Source organism: Triturus cristatus, chromosome 6 (assembly GCF_964204655.1).
Source record: "Triturus cristatus chromosome 6, aTriCri1.1, whole genome shotgun sequence".
NCBI classification, from domain to species: domain Eukaryota; kingdom Metazoa; phylum Chordata; class Amphibia; order Caudata; family Salamandridae; genus Triturus; species Triturus cristatus.
The window spans coordinates 1,930,432,226-1,930,458,010 of record NC_140589.1 but is presented as its reverse complement, the minus strand read 5'-3'; the positions used below and the strand labels follow the sequence as shown (position 1 = coordinate 1,930,458,010).

The 25,785-nt window shown below is 48.0% G+C and overlaps 1 protein-coding gene across 2 annotated transcripts in view; it reads left to right on the top strand.

Annotated features, from left to right (window-relative positions):
- LOC146822514 (NACHT, LRR and PYD domains-containing protein 3-like) overlaps nt 1–25,785 on the top strand; it is a 326,776-nt gene that overhangs the window by 83,542 nt on the left and 217,449 nt on the right. For both annotated transcript variants that reach the window (XM_085613632.1, XM_085613633.1), the window contains exons 4-6: nt 14,942–16,646; nt 17,520–17,690; nt 25,151–25,321. In XM_085613632.1, the coding sequence (XP_085469758.1) occupies nt 14,942–16,646; nt 17,520–17,690; nt 25,151–25,321 (2,047 nt within the window). The remainder of the gene's footprint in view (nt 1–14,941; nt 16,647–17,519; nt 17,691–25,150; nt 25,322–25,785) is intronic.

The following is a 25,785-nucleotide window of genomic DNA, read 5'->3' as shown; positions in this document are numbered from 1 at the left end:
TAGGGCACAACTCACCCGGAGGTTATCCCGGCACTGACGCAGGAGATATATCCCAAGCCAGGGTTGGGGCTTCATGAACAACCTGAACTTCAGTTTATGGTGAAATTCAAGAGCTGAGGAGGAGGCAGGAGTCTTTCGCAAAGACACCACGCCGTGGGACTCCATCTGATGGGACACACACGCCTCCAGGCACCACACGGAAAGGACCTCACAATAGTAATCAACATCCAACTCACCATGACCGTCTAAGTGAGCACAGGGTCCGTCCCCTGCTTTCATCAGAGCCACCTCTTCTAGTCTAGATTCCTAGAGAAGATGGGTCCCACCAGCCTAGCCCTTGGTCAGACCAGGTCGCCCGTGCTTAGCTGCAAGTATACCTTCACGGGTCATAAAGTGCTCTACAAATACACATAACATAAAATAACATAGAGAACGTGGATGCACGTGACATACAATCAGAGCCCGTCACAGCAACCGCCGCAACGCCATACCTGCACCGGGGTGCTTCAAACCCCACAGGCACTTGCGTCAGGAGGCGCTAACGCCCAGAGTCCACGCCCGGAGGCGCATAAAGTGCTCAGGGCTCATGCAGCGCGGGAGCCCGTCACAGCAACCGCCGTAATGCCATACCTGCACCGGGGGAGTTCAATCCCCGCAGGCACTTGCACCAGGAGACACCAATGCCTAGAGTCCATGCCCGGAGGCACATAAAGAGTGCTCTAGGCTCCTGCAGCGCGGGATACACATGGACGTGCATGGCCATGCCCAGGCAAAGCCCGGGCCAAGAGCGGGCCCATCTGCACCCATCAGAAGCCGACAGAGGCTGGGCTGGGCCACCCCCCTTTCATCTACTCTCCAGCCACCACCATGGGCAAGCGCAAACAACCCTGTAGTCTAGACTTGGAAATATCTCAAGCTAAAGTGCCCCGGAACTCTGCCTCAATTATTTCATATTTAACCTCTGCAGTGGGGGCCTTAACTCAAGAAATTCATAACGCTGAGGACCAGCTGGGTTTGCGAGCTGACCATCTTGGACTGAGTGCCCCCCCAGTTAACCCCCCTTTGCATGTAATCCCTAATGAGAACCAAGCCATCTCCACTGTGCAGGGTGTGCCGAGGGAGGGTCCTTTGATCCCTTGCAGGGGGTCCCAGTCTGCGGAGGTAGAGACTTTGGGAAAAGAAGCGTCCTTGCATCAGGAATTGCCCATACCCCCAGCGAAAAAAAAGAGGAAAAAGACAGGCATTAAACCTGGTATGGTACCAGCTGAATCCATCCCAAGACACGACGGAGAATTAGACCAAGGTCTTGACTATTCCATCAATACAGCTGTTAGACAATCTATGGAGGACTTACTTAAAACGCGCCGGGAGCCACTTTTCTCTCCTGTTACCAAAGATATCTCGAATCTTTTTAAAACACTGGTAAATGGGGTAATGGGAAACTACAGCATTTAGAATCTCAACTTATGGACTTGAATAATGGAGGTAGGATGATTAATAGGTCAGGTTTATCAACATCACGAACCTTGGTTACTAGGGGGAGGAGGCCTTAGGGCAGGAAAATTGGACCTTGCCACAGACCAGTATAGGCTTGCTAGTTAACGCAAAGCCTGAGGTGAGCTCGAGGCGTCGGGATGCGGGCAAGCCCGGCAAATATGGTGAGCAAATCACTGTTGCTAAACAACAACCAGTAGGGCAGTGCAAGACCCCTGTAAACGGCCCTGAAATTAGGGTCTCAAATAGCTGCAGACTTAATTTGCCACCAGTTGCAACTCCTCTAGTAGCATTTCTCCTAGGTGCTCCCCCGCTTAAAGAGAACTGTACAGAATCTACCCAGGAACTCATACGTAAAACCAAGTTCTGGTGCAAACAATATTCAGGCAACGGGGTGCTGGCTTCCTCCCACATTATAATGGCAAGACGAGTTGGCTGGGTGGGATTTAGGCCAAAACTGGTAGAGGGAGACTGTATTGTTATTAATTTTGATCAAGCAGCAATAGCAGGGAAGCTGTTCGAGGATGGTATAAATGAGGGCCTGGGGGGCATTAGGGCTCTGCCACTGGTTTGTTTTACCCACCACAAGATGGGCAACAGGTTCCCAGCATGAGGGAGTGGGGTAATTTTGTACTGGCAAAAGTGAGGGTGTGTCCATTGTCCCGACCAAGCTCTAGGGAGGGCCAGTTTCCTATTCCGAACCCCATATTGCCCCATATTGCTGCTACACCACCTCTAGGGAGGAAGGAAGGGAGTGTAGTTTAGTGTGTCCAAACAGATTCCTCCCATTAAGTCATCTGGGTAATAATGATTGACTGGTGTAGGAAGGTGGGATCTGACTAAAGGTTGCCCCCAACGTTTTGCCTGGTATTTGAATGGTTTTTGACTAGTCTGGCTGGGATCCTGCTATCCAGGACCCCAGCCTATCTGCTTCCTCTCTAAACTGATGTGAGTACTCTAGGTACATCCCAATTAGATACTGAGGACACCCTGTCAGCCCCTTGTAGATGGTACCCTAGGTACCCAGGGCATGGGTCCCTCAGAGGCCTACCAGGGGCTGAAGCACTCAATGTGCCACCCCTGGGACAGCCATACAAACTGACACCACCAGACCACTACTGTAGTCTGGGTAAGGTGCTGCTTGCACCCCTTACAAGGATATAGATATCCTGTATCCCACTTAATACAACACATATATCCTCATAGGTCACCCCTAAGGCAGGCCTTGCTAATCCTACAAGGCGGGGTGCTGAGTTATGTGTGAGGGGGAACCCCTACCTGAGTAGGGCCCCTCTGCAACCTTCGTAAAACTACTGCTGGGTTGTTTGTAGTGCAGCCATACCATATACTCTTAACCGCATTATAAGTAATCGCGATAGCGTGATAACTTGAGAATGGCTACACAAAACCATATCGTGTTTGGTGTCAAACATGTAGGATTCATACCCCCAGTCCAGCCATGGGAGTGAGGGCAGTTTTTCCCCCTGCTAGAGGGGCGATATGGGAAAAGCGGCAGAATTTAGACACCAATTTAAAAGTGCACACGTAGTACAAAATGGATGCTACCCGCCACCCACACGACTCTGGCTGCCTGTTGCTGGGCAGAACTCCAGCCACGGCAGCTGGACAATTGGGATCTTGTTGCAGGGAGGTGCCAGCACCTCCCCAGACAGGATATGTGGATTGGAACTGGGTGGGTGCACCATAGGATGTTTTTCAGACCTGCACGTAGGCTTCTCCAGTGCCTACTTCTGCATACACTGCCTCAAACCGGTTCAGGGGCATCCTGTCTCCTGCCCAGGCGGGAAACCACATAAAGGGGAGAGGGTGTAGCCACCCTTTCCCGCCTGAACTCTCATTGGTGGGCTCTGATCTGGACACTCCCCTAATCTTTGGATAAAGGTGAATACAGGGTCCCCAGAGCCTCAGATTATTCTTGGACTTTACAGACTTGAACTTCGACTTGCTGCCGCACAGCTAAAGGAAGAAATCTCCCTTGGGGTAAAGGAGTTACCCCCGTGCTTGGCAGGCACCTGAAACAATGCAAGTGACCCGGTTGGAACTTCGCTGCTCCTACGGACATCGACAACTCTTTCCTACTTTGAGGTGGGTTTCCAAGCATCCCAGAGGCCAGTGAGTATGCACAGCAGCGCTCAGCACCATGGACCCCATGAGTGACGAGATCCCCAATACCCCAGGACACCACCCACCTCTTGCACAGCACATGACCCTAATGAGTGGGGAAGTTGTGCTTTGGCCCATTATTGAGCCAACCTCTCAGCATCATCGGCGCCAAAGATCGACGCCCTAGCCCGCTCTGGCGACCCGTGGGCGCATCTTTACGCACGCCAAATTGCTGCCTCCCGCGGTCCCTTGTCTCTCGACTGGTGGGCCCTGGCGGAGGTCAATCTTCACTTCCAAGAGTTCCCCTGGTTGCTCCAGGCCTGCTCTTCAGTCTCCTCACTGGAGACCTCGCTCAGACCTTGTGGATCTGCACCAGTAGCTGTTTTGTGATTCTTGCGTGGGTTGCGGTTGCCAAGGCTTAGTGGATCCAATCCGGACACTAACACCGCAGCAACCCTCATCCTTTGTGGGACAGTTGCCCTCCAGAAGCTGGCCTTCCTTGACGCCTCCTGGACCCCGTGGCTGACGATCCAAGCTCCACCTATTCCACCTGGAAGCACCCGACATTGAAGGGCTCTTTCTCCTGAGCCCCCTGGTCACTGTGCCGTGACCCAGACTCTGTCCCCTCTGCTTTCAGGTCCTTCTCTTCAAGATCTACATCTTCAATCTTCACGACATCGACAACGCTTCTTGCTAGCAGCAGTTCTTCACGTTTTGCCATTGAAAACCCGGCTTCCCTGGGGCAGGTAACAGTGGTACCTCGGTACTCTTGTGGGTGTGGGCCCTTCAAAAGCTTAACTCTAAACTCTTGAACTTGAACTCCTGCTAGAAGTGTTTTTAATCTTGTAAAATTCAACTGCGACATTCTCCATAGGCTTTAATAGAGATCCCGACAGTAGCTTACACCACTGCACGCGTCTCCCGTGGGTCCCCTTCCTCACTACATTGGGTGGTTTCACAAGGGGCCAGCGACCCTAAATGCCCTAGGCATTGTCTGTAGAATTGTCGTGGTTCTTATACCACTTTTTTGATATATGGTTTGGTCCCCCCCTGGGGCCCTATGATTCCAGTGCTATTTATTGTAACTATCAATGCTTGTTTGAATTGTAACTTTACCTCCAGCCTCATAAAGAGACTAGTGGGATTATTCTTAGAATAAATACATATATTTTATATATATATACCTGTGTGGACTACTCTTTCATTTGGTCATTCAAGAGGTTATCTATGGTAAAACAATAATTAACACTCCTTCAAGACTTAGCCTGAAGGCTGCTCTCCACAGCTACCACTAGGATAGCTTTCTTTAAAGGTTGTCTTTAACCTATCACCATAAGAGTCGAATTGGACTGGTGCAAGGTGTCCCCTATAACTAGTGGACAGCATATGCCAGGCCAACTTCTCACAACTGGTGTCTCCCCCCAACAGTGGATTCATAGTATAGATAGATCCAGGAGGGCCGGGGCAAGTGAGGGTAATCATTTAAATTTCAAGATTCTTAGCTGGAATATAGCAGGATTAAGAAATAAAAGAGATGATCCTCGATGGCTTGATCTTCTAAAAGACTATGATATAGCAGGGTTAGGAAATAAAAGAGATGATCCTCGATGGCTTGATCTTCTAAAAGAGTATGATATAGCAGGGTGAGGAAATAAAAGAGATGATCCTCGATGGCTTGGTCTTCTAAAAGACTATGATATAGCAGGGTTAGGAAATAAAAGAGATGATCCTCGATGGCTTGATCTTCTAAAAGAGTATGATATAGCAGGGTTAGGAAATAAAAGAGATGATCCTAGATGGCTTGATCTTCTAAAAGAGTATGATATAGCAGGGTTAGGAAATAAAAGAGATGATCTTTGATGGCTTGATCTTCTAAAAGAGTATGATATAGCACGGTGAGGAAATAAAAGAGATGATTCTAGGCGGCTTGATCTTCTAAAAGCGTATGATATAGCAGGATTAGGAAATAAAAGAGATGATCCTCGATGGCTTGATCTTCTAAAAGAGTATGATATAGCAGGGTGAGGAAGTAAAAGAGATGATCCTCGATGGCTTGATCTTCTAAGAGTATGATATAGCAGGGTTAGGAAATAAAAGAGATGATCCTAGACGGCTTAATCTTCTAAGAGTATGATATAGCAGGGTGAGGAAATAAAAGAGATGATCCTGGATGGCTTGATCTTCTAAAAAAGTATGATATAGCAGGGTGAGGAAATAAAAGAGATGATCCTCGATGGCTTGATCTTCTAAAAGAGTATGATATAGCAAGGTGAGGAAATAAAAGAGATGATCTTTGATGGCTTGATCTTCTAAAAGAGTATGATATAGCAGGGTGAGGAAATAAAAGAGATGATCTTTGATGGCTTGATCTTCTAAAAGAGTATGATATAGCAGGGTTAGGAAATAAAAGAGATGATCCTCGATGGCTTGATCTTCTAAAAGAGTATGGTGTAGCAGGGTTAGGAAATAAAAGAGATGATCCTCGATGGCTTGATCTTCTAAAAGAGTATGATATAGCAGGGTTAGGAAATAAAAGAGATGATCCTCGATGGCTTGATCTTCTAAAAGAGTATGATATAGCACGGTTAGGAAATAAAAGAGATGATCCTCGATGGCTTGATCTTCTAAAAGATTATGATATAGCAGGGTTAGAAAATAAAAGAGATGATCCTCGATGGCTTGATCTTCTAAAAGAGTATGATATAGCACGGTTAGGAAATAAAAGAAATGATCCTCGATGGCTTGATCTTCTAAAAGAGTATGATATAGCACGGTGAGGAAATAAAAGAGATGATCCTAGATGGCTTGATATTCTAAAAAAGTATGATATAGAGGGTTAGGAAACTAAAGAGATGATCCTAGATGGCTTTATCTTCTAAAAGAGTATGATATAGCAGGGTTAGGAAATAAAAGAGATGATCCTCGATGGCTTGATCTTCTAAAAGAGTATGATATAGCAGGGTTAGGAAATAAAAGAGATGATCCTCGATGGCTTGATCTTCTAAAAGAGTATGATATAGCAGGGTTAGGAAATAATATAAATGATCCTAGCTGGCTTGATCTTCTAAAAGAGTATGATATAGCAGGCTTACAGGAGACGTGGGACAGGGAAAACAACTTTTGGTTGGATGGGTATAAGTCCTATAGTAAACCTGCGCGGCCCTCTCCAGCAGGTAGGGCAAAGGGGGTCTCCTAACATTAATTTCAATCAAACTGTTGGGTACACATCCTCTTGTGGAATCTGGTTCTTGTAACTGTCTAGCAATAGAAATTATTCGTAACCTCACAACAAAATTACTGATTTTTAATTTTTATAATTTATTTGATAGTAATTTTATAAATGAACACATAGGTAATTTGAAATGTTTTTTAGAGGATTATAGAGTGAAGCTATTCAATTATAATCTTGGGCTATTTTAATACTCATTTACGTACTATGAACTGTCATGTTACGGACTCCTTAGGACCGGTAATCTCCTTTAATTCGCACTTTGAACATACACAGCAAGGGGAATGCTTGGAGGTTCTTCTGGCCGTAGTGGACCTCGTTCAACCGAGCTTAAATTAGGTGAGGCGAGGATCCCCACGTTTAAGGCAAGAGGGCGGGACTCTATAATAGATGATATATTTATTTCCTCTGTACTGTTAACTCAGGTGGTCTCTCGCACTGCGCAGTGGTCGCATTTTAGCGACCATAATCCATCCCATCTACCTTGCGCTAGGCCAGGGAACTGGCTTACAGGGTAAACAAGGAGAATCATCTATTGTGAATTGACTAGGGGCGTAGGTTGAAATGAACTAAGGTAATTCCGGACCTTTTTCTCCAGGATTTACGTGAGAGCGCTGAGGAGAACTTCGCCATCCGTCTTGATCCAATAAGGCTGGGTGCTGAGGTACTCCCTGTGTGTCGGGGTAGCGAAAGACCTCACCCTGCCCAGTAGAAAATGTAAAGAAATGATCGAGAGATGGTTTTGACAGCAATTGTTCTGAAGCACATCAGAAGCTTTTTCCTGCTTTGAAACAGGTTCTACAAGATAACATTTCCATAGCTACGCTAAGAAAGTCATATAAGTGTGCTCTGAAATCCCACAAAAATGAAATTAAAGAGAAGGCTTGGAATGTCCTACTTGCAGTGGAGGTCCTTAAAGATAGTGTCAGATTTTGGGCAATAGTAAATAAACCTTTCTTTTCTGGTAGTAATAATTCTCCTCTGGAATGCAATATCACAGAGGATCAATGGTTCTCTCATTTTAAACGAATATATGAGGTCCCGGTAGAGCCGGGATTCCCCGCACCCCTAGATCAAGAAACGGGCCCTTCTGTTCTGGTTTTTAACAAAGTAGAAGTAGAGCTATCAATTATTTAAATGACTAGCAATAAGGCCTCAGGCCCGGACGGTGTCCTGGCTGACTCGTTCAAACATAATCCAACTTTCTGGGCTAAAATTGTAACTAAAGTTTTTAAAGTGGCGAGCCAGCAGGGATTTCCGAGGTCCTTGTCCCACTCTACTATTATTCCATTTTTTTTAAAAGGCCAGAGAGGTGACCCACGCTGCGATAGCCGATATCCCTGATTGACTCTGCCGTAAAAGTGCTAGGGAGAGTGATTCTCAGCAAAGTTTCGGAAAGGCTGGATGACAGTGGTGTGCTGACAAACCTACAATATGGTTTTAGAAAAGGAAGTAGCACACTAGACCAGTGTTTAAATCTGCACCTTTTAGCAGGGAAATATACAGTGGACAGGCTGAGACATTACAGTTGGCCTTTATGGACCTGTCCTCGGCGTTCGATCTAGTTAATAGATCCAAATGATGGGCCTTATTGATTGATATGGGATTGGATCACTGCCTAGTTCATTTCCTGGCTGACCTTCATAGAGATCTTTATGTGAGGGTGAGAGTTGACCAAGAAGGCAAATGCACAAAGCACTTTAGTATTGGTAGAGGCGTCAGACAGGGTTGCATCTTAGCTCCCATGCTCTTCACTTATAAACAATTTAGGCACCGCCTTGTTTTCTGCCAGCCAAGATATTCCGCGCGTAGGGGGTCGGACTATTCCTGCCCTCCTATACGTGGATGACGCAGTATTGTTGGCTCGCACTGCAGTAGGGCTCCAGAGGCTTTTGGATTCTTTTGGGGCCTTTATGCGATCTCTGGGTTTAATTGTTAATATAGCCAAATCTCATACGATGATCATGGGCAAGAGACCAAAAAGTTTTCAAACTTTTTTTTGTGAAGCTGCAGACCTCTCTAGGGTGACCGCCTTTACTTATCTGGGGGTATTTTTCGATGAGAGGGGTTTGTGGTACCGCAACAGAAAGCAAAAAAAACGCCATGGCAAGATCTATAGCAGCCGTCCATGGTTTTGCACAGCGACCTGGGGCCAAGCCAATCGAAGCCATGCTTAATATTTACAGATCCAAATGTATTGCTATTGCGAAGTACGGCTCTGCAATTTTGGGCTATACGTCGGTAGAGGATTTACAAATAGTTGAAAATAAGTTCTTAAGGAACGTGCTGTCGGTCCCTCAATCCACCCCCACATATATAATACATCAAGAATGAGGCACTGGGTATGTCTCTGACTTGCTAGGTCTGGCCCCAGTTGTATGCTGGCTAACAATCTGAATCAATCCAGATCTGGTGTTGAACCAAGAGATTGCCAGGGATTGTGTTTCCATGAAGAGAGCAAGCTGCATTCCGTGGCTATAATATGTTAAAATAATTTTACAAAAATTAGGGCTCCCCGAACTCTTCGAATCCCCAGAAAAGATCAGGAAAGAGGCGTGGGGTAAAAACACTTTTTAAATATGATATTTTTAGAGAGAGAGGTGATAAGGTAACGAAACACACGGTGAGAGCATACCTCTGGCTAAAAATGTCCCCACAGATAGAACCCAGGATGCTTGTTTATGGTCAAGTGAAGACCTGACTTGGCAGTTCGGGCTGGACTTTTGCTTTCTCGTCCTAAGTGCGCCGGGTATGCTCAGACGTGGGTCCCGGGCTCACTGTGCGACTGGAATCAAGCAAGCCTGGCTGAACAGGGGTGAAACCCCGAAACCGGTCCTAGGATGCTTGTTTCCGGTCCACGGAGGGCCTGGCTTGGCAGTTCGGGCTGGACTGGTCCCATGAGGCACAGGGTCAAGACTGATTTGCATATGGCCTTGTCTAAACTGGGGTGGCATGGTGAGCAAAAGAATGATGGATTTAACCCAGATCTCTTGACTGGGGGTGAATGTTTTGATTTGTTCTGCATTCCGTCCATCAATTGTGTGTCTTTTGTTCACTGTCTGATAGCAGATCCGCTTGGTTGGAGAAGGGTGAATGACCTAGGCCCATGTACATGTGATAATTTCTCTACCCAGGACACTATGCACTTTACAATGTTCTGTGATTATTTTAGCGATATGCGTAAAAAGTTTTTAACACCTATTTTAAAGGTAAAAGGTTTTATGCAGGTTAGACCTGCTTTTTAGGTCTCGCCTGACCCAGCGCATGCGCTGGTCTGGCGAGACATTTTGTGAGGGCTCCAAAAAGTGCTACCAGGTCAGCCTAGACCTACAGTGCATGTGCGCGGGTGCGCGCATCGCGCTTTACCGCTATTACATTCACTTTCGCGGCCGCTTTGATGTTCTCCGTGAGGCTTCAATAGATTGCAGCAGTTAAAACAAGCATTGGCATAGCCAATAGGTCTCGCTTTTGGGACCTTTTAAGTGTTTAGTTATGCAACTGTTGCATGGCTAAACACTTATAAGGTCCCAAAGGCGAGACCTATTGGCTATGCCAATGCTTGTTATATCTGCAGCTGCTGAATGACTCCTGGAAGATTTTTAGTGGCCGCTGTGAGGCAAAGGAAAAAACTAAATTTATTGTCTAGTAACCTGCTTGCTTCTGTATGATTAAATGGGCTTTGATTCAGTCAGTCAGAAATCTTTCTTCGGCTGTATTTCAAGCCATAATAGAATGCATCACAATAAAAAAAACTTTCTAATTCAAAGCACAATAAAATTAATGAAAGAACAATTTACAAATGTCCATATGACAATCTCTTAGGTCAGATATTACAAATATAGGCACAGCGATATTTGTACTAGAGATGATAAAAAGACATAAAGAGGATCTACATTATCTAATGCTTGGTGACAACAATTTCAAAAATCTTAATTAGTTAGTGTGGGAAACAATCCCACACTAAAGGGTCTTCAATCCTGAGCACAAATTATATTATGAACATAAAGTCATTTTCCAACAATATTCCGAAGTCGGACTGCGGAAGAAATATATTTGTAAACCATTAAACAAATAAATTCATCTTTTAAAAGATGAAGATAGTGCAAAGCAGCCTGACATTTTCTTATATTTACGAATTTTAAAAGTGGGATTAAAAAAGTACACCTTGGGTTGGTGTAAAGTTAACAGAAGAACATAAAGTGCAACGTGCTCTGTATAGAGTTTGAATCACATGGGCATGCATCCAATCTGGAGTCAGAAAATACATTTTGTGGATAAGATACCAGAGAATGAGAGGTTCCGAACCTAAACCTTATAAAATAGTATAGTTTAGCATGAAAAGAAAGGTAAGGCTCAGTACCTAAAGAACAAACTAGAAGTGAGTGCCCGATAAACCTTTTTTTCCTCCTCTCCTGTGTGTCTCTTTTCAAATAAGAATACGTGTTTTCTTCAACTTAGCCCTTGTAATTTTAGCAATATTTCCTGGGTTGGCGAAGCAATCCTACAACCCTAAATTCTGGTCTCTTACATAAGAAATCCAAGGGATTTTATTCACCCTCTCTAATTTTAAACAATCTGTGATAATGGCACGGTTCAGGGATGTTTCTTCTTTTACCCAGATATTATACCACAGTGATAGAGGCGCTGATTGTATACGACAGGACAGGGGAATCGCGCCAAGTTCACAAATAGTGGCGGGAGTGCTTGTTGGAACACTCAGCAAGCGTTTCAAAAACCTGTTTTCAGCTCTCTGTAGGCCAAAATTAATACAGAACCCCTAGACTCCAGCACCATACAAAGTAGCAGCACACGTACGTGCCTTGTAGATTTCAATAATTACTTTTAATGGGCGTGAGCCTAGTTTTTTGGCAAATCTGAAGATGGCCTCCAGATTTTGGTTAAATCCCCTAGTCCTTGCCTCCATTCACTGAAGCCAAGTACTTTTGGAATCAAAGAGAATTCCTAAATAAGAAAAGTTAGGCACATAAAGCAGTCTCTCCCTGCCTATAAAACATGTCTTTACAGTTGCTGGATGTTTTCCCACCAACATAATGTGGGATTTGGCTACATTGATCTTGAGGTCAAGGTCATTCATAAAATTGTTAAAACTAGTTAAAAGCCGTTGTAACCCCACCCCGGTTCTCTAGATGTTAAAACACAATTGTCTGCATGTAGTAGCGCCGGTAGCGACCTTCAGCTTATCTGGGGAGCATCCAAGTTCCCATTTTTGATAAAAGTTTCTAAGTCATTTATATACAGACAAAACAAAAAAGGGGCCAGCACACAGCCATGGCGGACCCCGCGGCTCATTTTAATTGGGGTAGTGAGTTCCCCACCTGTTCCATAGCGAACTCTCCCCGTGACATCCTGATGCATGGCTGCCATGAAATGCACAATCGCTGGTTCTACGCCCATCGCCAGCATCTTCTCCCAAAGCTTTCCTCTCTGCACCCAGTCAAAGGCAGACGTCAGGTCCATAAACCCTAAATAAAGGGATCCCGGCTTTGCCAGTGTATATTTATCTATAACCAGGTGCAGATTGAGGCACTGCTCTGCCGTGCCCAGGCCTCTCCTGAAGCCATATTGGATATCACAAAACTTACTATTCTCTGTTACCCAAGCCTCCAGCCTTTCTAGAATTACTCTGCCCATGATCTTCAAGTGATGTCAATCAAAGATATCGGCCGATAACATTTGGGATCCGCCCTATCACCTTTTTTAAAGATGGGGACTATTGTCACGGATCTCCAGGAATCAGGAGGTCCTTGAGCTACGTAGCAACTTAAAATATTTGTCAGCAGCAGGAGCCACAGGGGTGTGTTAGCTAAAAACAAATCTGCGGGGATACCATCTGGGCCGGAGGCCTTATTCCTCACAGTCTGGGTTAAGGCCCTCTCTACCTCCTCTAGTGTAAAGGGCACCATAGTTCTCGCCCCATAATTAATATTAGTGCTAAAAACAGGTTCACTACCAATTTTATAGAGACCCGAAAAGTGTTCGACCCTGGTCCCAAGCATAATTGCCACTTCACTTTTGCCACTATTGGTCCCATTAAAGTAATCCTGGTTAACAGCCTGCCAAAAAATGTAGTCTCTGCTCTGGCAGGCCACATGCAGTTGTTCCCAAGCTCCATGTCTAATTTCTTGCTTGCGTTTCTCGAGTGCCTGCTTATATTCAAGGCGTGAGGGTTTTACCTCTAATGGATTTCGGGGTTTTATTTTCAGTGTCTTAATTAATTTATTATGACAAAAAGTGCAATGGTAATTAAACCACCTTTTGTTGCTCTGTGGTCTACACCTAGGTTTCTTTGGTAAAACAACATTTATAGTCTCTGTTATTGCCTCGAAGGATGTTACCATAACTGACGGATTAATACTATCTTCCAGGCAATCAAAGTTGGTTGCTATAATTTGATATAAGACCCCATCAGGGTTTGTGGTTGACCACTTCCACAGTAGCCCTTTGTTTTTGTCGTAGATTAATGGACCTGATCTAACAGGTGCGGATTGATCGTCAGATTCCGTCAGCAACTCTAAAGAAATAGGGTAGTGATCACTATAGTAAATTTTATGGATAATATAAACCAGGGAGTGGGATTTAAAATACTCAGAAAAAGCAATGAAATCAATTAAAGTGCATTGGCCTCTCCCAATGTATGTTACTAAATCTGTGTCTACTAAATTGATAAGATCCACAGTAAGAAAAAGGGAATATTTTGACAAGATTGGGTTAAAAATGTTCCCACAGGGAGTATGATTAAAATGAGAACTACCATCTATATCCACAGCTACTAGATGGCACACTCCCTGTTTTGAAAGGGGACATAATTTGCATTTGAAGTCACCTCCCCACAAGACTACAACATCCGTGTGTAGCTCCTCTATGTGGGTTGAGAATGCAAATTCCAGCTCTTGGGCAATAGTTGTATTTGCAGTATTAAAGTTATGATACAAATTTACGAGGACCAGTGTCAAATTTTTCTTGAAGGAAATATTGATGACCTGAAAGTGCATTGAATCACACTTACTCTTTCCTAACCTGCCATCCATTGTCGTAGAAACAAGTGTCAGTAACCCTCCTGTTCCATGTCCACCCAGGGAGACACCATCTGGGGTATGGATCGAGTAAAACCCGTTTATATGTACAATATCTCGCAGCCATGTTCCCTGAAGGCATACTATGCTATACTTTTTAATGAAGGCAACCCATTCTGTAATTTCTAATTTAGGCAACAAACCTGCAATATTCCAGAAGAGACTTCCATAAGTGGTCATCTTATTTGGGCAGATAGGCCCCTCCTCTAAAGAGGACAAAGGTGAAACAGAGCCCTCTTTGGGTCCCATTCCCAGAGATACCACAGGAAGTTCCAGCTCTCCGTACGACGTAACATTCGATGGTGATAGAGTGCTCTCTAACAATACGTGTGAGGTAGAGCTAGCTAAGTTAGTCATCACAGGATAAACAAAGTTATTCAAACCACATGCATTAACATTGGGTTTATCTTCTTGAAAACTGACATTGGAAAATGCTGGAGAGTTCCTGAAAAGGTTAACACTTAGGGAGGTAATGACTTTAAAATCCCTAGCACCTGGCTATTGGGCTTTGATTCAATGTTTGCCCTTTTACCTAAGTAGCCTCGTTGTATAATATGTACTGTGGATCGGTTGCCCTCTCTTGAGATCGTAGAGAGACAATTTGAATAGACTTTCCCCTTCAATGTGAATTGTCGGCAGCTTGTTTTATTTGCTTCTTTATGAATTCTGGTGACAATATCTTTTATGATGCCCACGATCATCTATGAAAATTTAAATTTTATTGATATGTGCTGTATGCTGTGTACTTTTATGGTTTTTGTGAACCGAATAAAGTGGTTTTGACTGACTGACAATTAGACATGACCCTTGCAATGCCTTCCTTTACATAGATGCTTCTATTTGACACAGAGGCATTCCTTGGCAATGAAAAGGGCCCTACGCAACCACACAAGGGTGTTGTTCTTTTGTCTAAACCCATATTCGCCTCCTCTCCTTGTTTCAATCTGATTGTGTACACCCCACATAGAAATAATTTGTGAACTGCTTTTCTGTGTTTCAGTGAAACAGAGATCGCAATATACGGAAAACATACTTAAAAAAGTCCAAGTCTTGAAAGAAAAGAAAATGGTCAGTAGAGATTGCTTCCAGCTGGAGGAAGAGTACACCAGGATGGTTCTTATAGATAATCAATATCACATGAGGAGCCCAGAACAAGACACACTGTCCTCTGGAAGCAATCATATGAAGATCATGAGCCAGTTAGCTGCTGATTCTTACACAGAAGTCAGTAGGTTGTTTGAACCAGACAAACATGGGAATTCTCCCAGGATCATCGTCCTGCTGGGAGTCGCCGGGATTGGGAAGACGACGACTGCCCTGAGGATCATGCAGGACTGGGCTTCCGGGCAGCTTTTCCAGGGAAGGTTTGATTACGCATTCTTTGTACCGTGCAGAGAGATCAGCCTGGCCCCTGGACAGGACAAGATGGCCGACCTTCTGTTCCAGAGCTACCTTGAGATGTTGAAACCAACAGAAGCGTTCAAGGTGGATCCTAAGAAACTGCTCTTTGTCGTTGATGGCTTCGATGAACTGAGGTGCCCTCTGCTTTCGCTAGAAGGTGATCCCAAGAAGACGACTTCAATGGAAGATGCACAGTGCAGTGTTATGAGAAAAATGATTTTTAAGAAGGCACACATAATAATCACCACAAGGCCAGCTGCTATGATGGCTCTCAGCATGCACGTGAAGATTCACCGGTTTGTCCAGATTCTTGGATTCTCTGAAAATGACATGAAGGAATATTTTAACAAATATTTTGGCAGCCAAACATTAGGCACAAAGGCTTTTCACTGTGTGCGAGAGACTGGAGTCCTCTTTGCTGCCTGCTTTGTTCCCATCATTTGTTGGGTGGTGTGCAGTGTCATCAAACATCAGGCAGAGACAGGCACAGAGTTTAGATTTACTTTCCGAACACTTTCTTCACTGTACTTGTCCTTTCTCGCCCTTGTGCTCAAACAGCCGAGGGCAGATTCCACGGAGCCAACTCAAAGGATTCTCAAGAGGCTTTGCGCCTTGGCCAGAGAAGGCGTCTGTGAGCAGAAGACGCTCTTTGAGGAGGAGGAGGTCATCAAACATGGATTTACACTCTCGGAAACACAGTCACTTTTTACAAAACCGAATATATTCCAGAACGTTGCCACGTCGAAGCATGTCTACTGTTTCATTCACAAGAGCTTTCAAGAGTTTTTAGCAGCTCTCTTCTTTGTACTTGAAGAAAGTGAAGACAATGTAAACATGGCACAGAATCCTCAGCAAGATCTGGTCAAGTTTTTGGAGAAGTCCAGAGATTATGAACACTGCCACTTAAGGTTCACTGTCCGCCTCTTGTTCGGCCTCCTCGGTAAAGAGAACCTGAATCACTTGCAGGACGGATTGAAACTAAAGGCTTCATTGGACAGAAAATCTGAATTAATGCAGTGGATTAAAGAAAGCATCCAGCCAAGCCCTGCAGAGGTGTTCCCTGGCCTGAAGGGCCTGTTGTACTACCTGTTTGAGCTACAGGACAGAGACTGTGTCCAGAGCACCATTGGCCACCTCCAAACTGTGGAAATCTGTGGCATAACAGACAGCATGGATTGTAAAATCCTGCAGTTTTGCTTGGAAAACACTTCAGGAATTAAAAGACTTTGCATAGATGACTCACAGCTGAGCCCTGAACATCTGAAAGCCCTAAAACCCTGGCTGCTGACCTGCTCCAGTCTCAGGTAAGCAGTTGTGTATAGGTTGTGTTGTTTGCGCAAAATATTGTAGAAAAAATATTGTGTGTGCAAAATATTGCGTAAAGAATATCTAGGAAAAACACATTGTGAAGGTCAGTTTCTATTTGTAAGCAAGCTTTAACTATTCTTAACCCCTTCGGTGCTCATGACGGAACGGTTCCGTCATGAGCCACGGTTGAGCTGTGCTCATGACGGAACCGTTCCGTCATGACCACGCCCGCGCAAGAAACCGTCAGCACAGCGGCGGAATTCGCGCAGCATGGAAGGGGTTAAGCATCAGAGAGCCATCCAAGTCTTTATTTCAGGTCAAGCAGCGAAGAGCTAGATGTGCTGAATGCGCAGACTCCTGACTGCCTGAGCTGAACTTTGCTGGGCTGAGGATGTCACAGCTCCTTTGGGAGTGACCTCCTCAGCTCAGCAAAGGTCCCTGAGGCCCTCCCGCTCAGTGACGAGGGGAAGCGTCACTCATTGCCTCGGACATGGGTTCTTCAGTGTTAAGTTCTGAAGTGCCACCTCATCACAGCGAGGGGTGGGGTCAGCAGTCTCACTGACCCCACCTCACTCGTGAAGAGGTTGGGACTGCTGCCTTCCCTCATGGGCTGACATAAGGTAAACCAATGAGGGAAGGCAGCAGTCCCAACCCTCCCTGGACTGCTGAGGCAGAGCTACAGGTAATGTTTGGTATGTGCGTGCGTGCATGTATGTTTGAAAATTTGGTCATGAGTGTTGTGAATGGATGTGTGCACACTCGCGTGTGCAAAATCATGGGTGTGAATGAGTGTGCATGTGTGCCTGTATATCCAGTCCGCCCCTCCTAACATGACTCGCCGACATCTCTCTTCTCTCTGCCCCCTGCAGGGCGTGGAGCTGCTGCCTCAAACCTCTGTCCTGCATCGTCCTCTCTTCTGCACTCAGCGCAAACTCATCGCTGGTGGACCTGGACCTCGGCTTCAATCAAGCTGAGGATTCTGGCGTGAAAGAGTTATGTAAAGGGTTAAAGCATCCCGGCTGCAAACTACAGAAGCTGGAGTGAGTGCATTACTCTTCATTTACAATGCGTTGGATCTTCTTCCGTACCCCAGTTTCACCCTGCACTGTGTCCCCCAGTTTGAGACATGTTCTGGCTGGCACGTCAAAGTATGTGGTGCACCAGTGACAACTTGCCTGAGAGTTTGGAGGTGTTAGAAGTGTTTGTTGTAACCCATGAGTCTGCCTGTTGCTGGCCATGGACAAGGTTGGGTTGCTCTACGTATGACCTGCCATTCTCGCTTTCATTGGATTTGAGGCCATTGTGGCTGTCTGGTTCAGACACATCACCAACACCTGGACCTGGCTCTGGACATAAGGTAAGGCCTCAGTCTAGGGCCCATCACCAGCAGCTGGACCTGGGCTCTGGACTTGTGGGAAGGCCTCAGTCTAGGGCCCATCACCAGCAGCTGGACCTGGGCTCTGGACTTGTGGGAAGGCTTCAGTCTAGGGCCCATCACCAGCATCTGGACCTGGGTCTAGACTTGTGGTAAAGCCTCAGTCTAGGGTCCTTCACTAGCAGCTGTACCTGGGCTCTGGACTTGTGGTAAGGCCTCAGTCTAGGGCCCATCACCAGCAGCTGGACCTGGGCTCTGGACTTGTGGGAAGGCCTCAGTCTTGGGCCCATCACCAGCAGCTGGACCTGGCTCTGGACTGGTGGGAAGACCTCAGGCTAGGCCCATCACCAGCAGCTGGATCTGGGGTGTGCCTTGTGGGAAGGCCTCAGTCTATGGCCTATGCTGAACCTGGGCTCTGCATTGTACGGGGGGCTCAGTCTAGGGCACATCACCAGCAGCTGGACCTGGCTCTGGACTGGAGGGAAGGCCTCAGTCTAGGGCCTATCAACCAGCAACTGGACCTGGGCCCTGGACTTGTGGGAAGGCCTCAGTCTAGGGCCCATCACCAGCAGCTGGACCTGGGCTCCAGACTTGTGGGAAGGCCTCAGTCTAGGGTCCAACACCAGCAGCTGGACCTGGGCTGTGCCTTGTGGGGAGGCCTCAGTCTAGGGCATATCACCAGCTGCTGAACCTGGGCTCTGCATTGTGGGGGGGGGGGGACTCAGTCTAGGGTCCATCACCAGCAGCTATACCTGGGCTCTAGACTTGTGGTAAGGCCTCAGTCTAGGACTCATCACCAGCAGCTGGACCTGGGCTCTGGACTTGTGGGAAGGCCTCAGTCTAGGGCCCATCACCAGCAGCTGGACCTGGGTCTAGCCTTGTGGTAAGGCCTCAGTCTAGGGTCCATCACCAGCAGCTGTACCTGGGCTCTGGACTTGTGGTAAGGCCTCAGTCTAGGGCCCATCACCAGCAGCTGGACCTGGCTCTGGACTGGTTGGAAGACCTCAGTCTAGGCCCATCACCAGCAGCTGGACCTGGGCTGTGTCTTGTGGGAAGGCCTCAGTCTATGGCCCATCATCAGCTGCTGAACCTGGGCTCTGCATTGTGGTGGGGGGCTCAGTCTAGGGTACATCACCAGTAGCTGGGCCTGGCTCTGGACTGGAGGGAAGGCCTCAGTCTAGGGCCCATCACCAGCAGCTGGACCTGAGTCTAGACTTATGGGAAGGCCTCAGTCTAGAGCCCATCATCAGCAGATGGACCTGGCTCTGGACTAGTGGGAAGGCCTCACTCTAGGGCCCATCACCAGCAGCTGGACCTGGCTCTGGACTGGAGGGAAGGTCAAAGTCTAGGGCCCATCACCAGCAGCTGGACCTGGGTCTGGACTGGAGGGAAGGCCTCAGTCTAGGGCCCATTACCAGCAGCTGGACCTGGGCTCTGGACTTGTGGGAAGGCCTCTGTCTAGGGCCCATCACCAGCAGCTGGACCTGGGCTTTGGACTTGTGGAAAGGCCTCAGTCTTGGGCTCATCACCAGCAGCTGGACCGGGGTCTGGACTGGAGGGAAGGCCTCAGTCTAGGGCCCATTACCAGCAGCTGGACCTGGGCTCTAGACTTGTGGGAAGGCCTCAGTCTAGGGCCCATCACCAGCAGCCGGGCCTGGGCTCTGGACTTGTGGGAAGGCCTCAGTCTAGGGTCCATCACCAGCAGCTGGACCTGGGCTGTTCCTTGTCGGGAGGCCTCAGTCTAGGGCACATCACCAGCTGCTGAACCTGGGCTCTGCATTGTGGGGAGGGGGGCTCAGTTTAGGGTCCACCACCAGCAGCTGTACCTGGGCTCTAGACTTTTGGTAAGGCCTTAGGCTAGGGCCCATCACCAGCAGCTGGACCTGGGTCTACATTCGTGGTAAGGCCTCAGTCTAGGGTCCATCACCAGCAGCTGGACCTGAGTCTAGACTTATGGGAAGGCCTCAGTCTAGAGCCCATCATCAGCAGATGGACCTGGCTCTGGACTGGTGAGAAGGCCTCACTCTAGGGCCCATCACCAGCAGCTGGACCTGAGTCTAGACTTATGGGAAGGCCTCAGTCTAGAGCCCATCATCAGCAGATGGACCTGGCTCTGGAATGGTGGGAAGGCCTCACTCTAGGGCCCATCACCAGCAGCTGGACCTGGCTCTGGACTGGAGGGAAGGTCAAAGTCTAGGGCCCATCACCAGCAGCTGGACCTGGGTCTGGACTGGAGGGAAGGCCTCAGTCTAGGGCCCATCACCAGCAGCTGGACCTGGGCTCTGGACTTGTGGAAAGGCCTCAGTCTTGGGCTCATCACCAGCAGCTGGACCTGGGCTCTAGACTTGTGGTAAGGCCTCAGTCTAGGGCCCATCACCAGCAGCCGGGCCTGGGCTCTGGACTTGTGGGAAGGCCTCAGTCTAGGGTCCATCACCAGCAGCTGGACCTGGGCTGTGCCTTGTGGGGAGGCCTCAGTCTAGGGCACATCACCAGCTGCTGAACCTGGGCTCTGCATTGTGGGGAGGGGGGCTCAGTTTAGGGTCCACCACCAGCAGCTGTACCTGGGCTCTAGACTTGTGGTAAGGCCTTAGGCTAGGGCCCATCACCAGCAGCTGGACCTGGGTCTACATTCGTGGTAAGGCCTCAGTCTAGGGTCCATCACCAGCAGCAGTACCTGAGCTCTGGACTTGTGCTAAGGCCTCAGTCTAGGGTCCATCACCAGCAGCTGTACCTGAGCTCTGGACTTGTGGTAAGACCTCAGTCTAGGGCCCATCACCAGCAGCTGGACCTGGCTCTGGACTGGTGGGAAGACCTCAGTCTATGGCCATCACCAGCAGCTGGACCTGGCTCTGGCCTAGTGGGAAGGCATCAGTCTAGGGCCCATCACCAGCAGCTGGACCTGGGTCTGGCCTTGTGGGAAGGCCTCGGTCTAGGGCCCATTACCAGCAGCTGGACCTGGTTCTGGACTTGTGGTAAGGCCTTAGTCTATGGTCCATCACCAGCAGATGGACCTGGGCTCTGCCTTGTGGGGAGGCCTCAGTCTAGGGCCCATCAACAGCAGCTGGACTTGGGCTCTGGACTTGTGGTAAGGCATCAGTCTAGGGCAGATCACCAGCAGCAGGACCTGAGTCTGGATGTGTGGGAAGGCCTCAGTCTAGGGTCCATCACCAACAGCTGGACCTGGGTCTGGACTTGTGGTACGTCCTCATTCTACAGCCCATCACCAGCAGCTGGACCTGGGTCTGGACTTGTGTTTAGGCCTCAGTCTAGGGCCCATCACCAACAGCCTGCCCTGGCCCTTTGCATGAAGGGACAACCTCTGCATAGGGTCCATACTCAGGAACCGGGCCCAGGGACCTTGCACTCAGGGATCCTCTGTGCCTAGACGGGTTTTGTGGGCGTTCTTCGATTAGACTGGAAGGGAGAGAGAGACCTTGGTCTTAACCAGCATAAACAAAGATGGTGGTCAAGGTGTTTGGTGCTTCTAATAATTTCCAAAGCACAAATGCCACAATGGGGGTTCTGACTGAATACCCCACAATTTACAAATCTTGTAGTTATGAGATGTTAAACAACAGAACCCCTTCTTGTCCAGCCCTGAGGGGAGCGTCTGGATATTGTGCAGCTGTGTGGGTTCAGCATTGTGGCGCTGAGAGCAGTGAGGCTGTGCTTCATGGTACTTTGGCTACAGGGGGGCAATCACGAAGGAGAATCACTAGGTCCAGTCCTTGGCACTGCCCCAAGGTCGCAGTCGGGGGAACAGATACAGTGTCATCATTCTGGGGCTCAGTCATGTACATCTCTCCTTGGTGTCACAAATGTGCTATTGGTTTCTAATGCTGAGATCAGTGAAGCCGCTCCTCGCTTCCTCCTACACAATCTTGGTGCCAGACAAAGTGATCTTCAAGAAATAGAGTAGACAAGGGGGGTACACTGGCAGGGTCAGGGGTGAAAGGGGGTCACCACAATATGCTGTTGGCAGCAGTCATCATGGGTGGCTGGTACAGGGTGGGAGACACTTTCTTGCACGCCTCCCAGGGCTCCTGAGATGAAACCTAAAAGGTGATGCGCGGAATGTTGAATTAATCTAACTCACTGCTGATTACTCATGGACGCATTCCAATCCATTATGTTTTGTCTACTTTGCTACCCTGGATGGAGACCAGCTGTATGCAAATCAGCCCTGGTCATACTCCAATGGGAAGGGTCCGTCCCAAACTGCTAGGCCAGGTTCCCTCCAGATGGGGTCATAAGTCACCCCAGACTGGCTTCCGCCCGGGTAGGACTGGCCAGTGAGGTGGGGCAGGGTACCAATGGCACAGGAAGCATGGTGCTCACAGCACATTCCAGGCCTGGACCACAGGGGTCCTTCCTTGGGGGTTCCCAGCCGCTTAACCGCTGCGGTGTCTTATGGTCAGTAAGGAAGCCAGATGGCTTGTGAGGCCGGCCAGCCAGAGGTTCATGGTGGTCTTGAAGGGAACAGCAAAGTACAAAGCGAGGCACTGAAGGCTCCCAGACCCAGGGGACGCTGGCCCTCTGCAGTCAGGATGCTGGGGAGGGAATGCATGGAAGTCCATGTGCCCAGGTGGGCAGAGGTCTGGGCAGCCTGCACAGAGGCCTTCTCCTTTCAGTGCTGTCATACATGTGCAGAGGGAGGCTACCATGGATCTCATGATGGGCTAACCATGACATGCACACAGGCTCCATATTCGTCCTCACTAGTACCTGAGTGTGCACATACCTTCATTCACACCCCACACACCTGGGAGCCCAGGGCCTCAGTAAGGGAGCTGCCAGAACACTTCCTGTAGGCGTTGCCTTCTAAAGACCAGTAAAAAGGCCTGGCCCTGCCCTCTAACCTCTGTCGTCATGGCTGCCAGGTGCACGAGCCCTGGCAGAGAGGGAAGTGGCCCCTCTCTCAACGAGGGGCTCCTGTGGGGCCACCTTGACCTCAGAGCACCACTCTGGGCTCTCAGTCCTTGTCACAGGGGACCCCTCGTAGAGCGAGCATGAATGTGGGGTTCTTTGGGGGACATCAAACCGCTGCAACTGTTAACTGTGGAAAAACAACGGGGCAGCGGGGCAACTCGTGAGAGCCAGGGGGGCCGTCCAGCTCAAACTATGACTGTAGCTGAGTGGGCGATTGTCATGGTCCTGTGATCTCAGGCAGGCCATGGTGATCTCACACAGGCCCTGTGATACCTCACAAGCCCTGCGATATCACACATGCCCTTGTAATCTCACACAGGCCCTCAAGATAACCCACTGGCCCTCATGATATCACACAGGCCCTCGTGATCTCACACAGGCCCTGCGATATCACACAATCCCTGCGATATTACACAGGCCCTCATGATATCACACTAGCCCTTATGATTTCACACTGGCCCTTGTGATATCACACAGGACCTCTAGATACCACACAGACCCTCATTATATCAAACAGGTCCTTGTGATATCACACTGGCCCTCGTGATATCACACAGGCCCTGTAATATCACACAGGCCCTGTGATATCACACAGGTCCTCATGATATCACACTAGCCCTGTGATATCACTCATACCCTGTAATATCACACAGGCCCTGTAATATCACACAGGCGCTCATGATATCACACAAGCCCTCGTGATATCACACTGGCCGTCATGATAGCATACAACCCTTGTGATATCGCACATGCCCTCTGATATCACACAAGCCCAGTGATATCATACAGGCCCTGTGATGTCATACAGGCCCTCATGATATCACACTGGCCCTGTGATATCTCACAGGCCCTGCGATATCACACAGACCCTGCAATTTCACACAGACCCTTTGATATCACACAGACGCTGCGATATCATACAGGGCCTGTGATATCATACAGGCCCTGCGATATCATACAGGCCGTGCAATATCATACAGGCCCTGTGATATCACACAGGCCCTGCAATATCATACAGGCCCTGTGATATCATACAGGCCCTGCAATATCATACAGGCCCTGCGATATCACGCAGGTGCTGAGATATCATACAGGGCCTGCAATATCATACAGGCCCTGTGATATCATACAGAGACCCTGCAATATCATACAGGCCATGCGATATCATACAGGCCCTGCGATATCATACAGGCCCTGTGATATCACAAAGGCCCTGCGATATCATACAGGTCCTGCTATATCATACAGGCCCTGTGATATCACACAGGCCCTGCAATACCATACAGGTCCTGCTATATCATACAGGCCCTGTGATATCACACAGGCCCTGCAATATCATAAACGCCCTGTGGTATCATACAGGCCTTTCAATATCATACAGGCCCTTCGATATCATACAGGCCCTGCGATATCATACAGGCCCTGTGATATCACACAGGCCCTGCAATATCACACAGGCCCTGCGATATCACACAGTGCTGTAGGTATTATACAGATCCAACTAAAACAGACACACAGGGCCCGATTCACAAAAGTAATCTGAGACAAAATCCTAACTTTACGACTTTCGGTATTCACAAAAGACATTTAGGAGTAGTAAAGTTAGAATTTTGTCTTAAGTTTTTCTTAAGTTTTGGTCTTAAGACAAAATCCTATCTTAAGTTAAAACTTAAATTAGGATTTTGTCTTAAGACCAAAATTTAAGACAAACTTGAGACAAAATCCTAACTTAAGTTTAAGTTAAATTGAACTTAAGATAGGATGCCTTTTGTGAATACAGAAAGTCGTAAAGTTAGGATTTTGTCTCAGACTACTTTTGTGAATCGGGCCCATCGTCTTCATTCAGTTTTTAAAAATGTATCTGGCGCTTATGGCAGTTTTTTTAACTTTATTTAAATACTTCACGTCCTGTGACGTCATCAAGATCAATGGGCACAGGTCCTCACTTTCTATGATGTAATCACAGTGAAAGGCCTGATGACATCACTTCTGCTCAGGACATGGGCTCACGTCAAATGTAATGTGATGCCGGTCATGTCTTTGACGGTAGGGAGAGCGCCAAAGGAAGTGCGATGTCCCTTTTCGATGGCTTAACGTCCTTGGCTGTTGGTCTGTAAATGCCTTACTCCCTCTGCACCAGGAAGGAGGAAATGAGTTACACTCCCACTAATGCTGAGACCTCTTTGCCTCTTGTAGTCTGAGGGGCTGTTGGCTGGCCGGGTCGTGCTGCGGAGACCTCGCCGAAGTCCTCTGTACCAACCCATCTCTTCTGGAGCTGACCCTGACGGACAACAAACTGGGGGATCCCGGCGTGAGAGAGCTGTGTGAGGGGCTCTGGCATCCAGACTGCAGACTGAAAAGGCTGGAGTGAGTATACACGGGGGGCCTACAGGTGCTGTTCACATTCATGCATGAGGGGGGTCTGGGCATTACCATGGTCCTTCAAGCTGGGGTGTCATGCACTGAAGCAAGCAGGCGTCCATCTTTCTCTTTGGAAACAGGAATACTGGTCCTGTGGACTCAGGAACTCCTGTGGACATGAGTGGGAACCCACGATGGTAGACACCAGGTGAGGGGTGAGGCGACCACAAGCTCTGTGTTTGGAGTGTTTGCATCTCCGATGCCAGAGTGGGACCTGCTACTTGTGAGGGGAGCTTCTCCTACTGGAGATTGAACTGCTCTGGACCCACACTGAGGGCACTGTATCCCCTCTTCCCCAGATTTTATTTGTGGTATGCACACTATCATTATGCGTAGCATGGTTTGGGGTTCCTACTAGTGTGGGATTTTGATATCATTTTCTTGAAATGTTGATAAAGCGTGCAACTTGG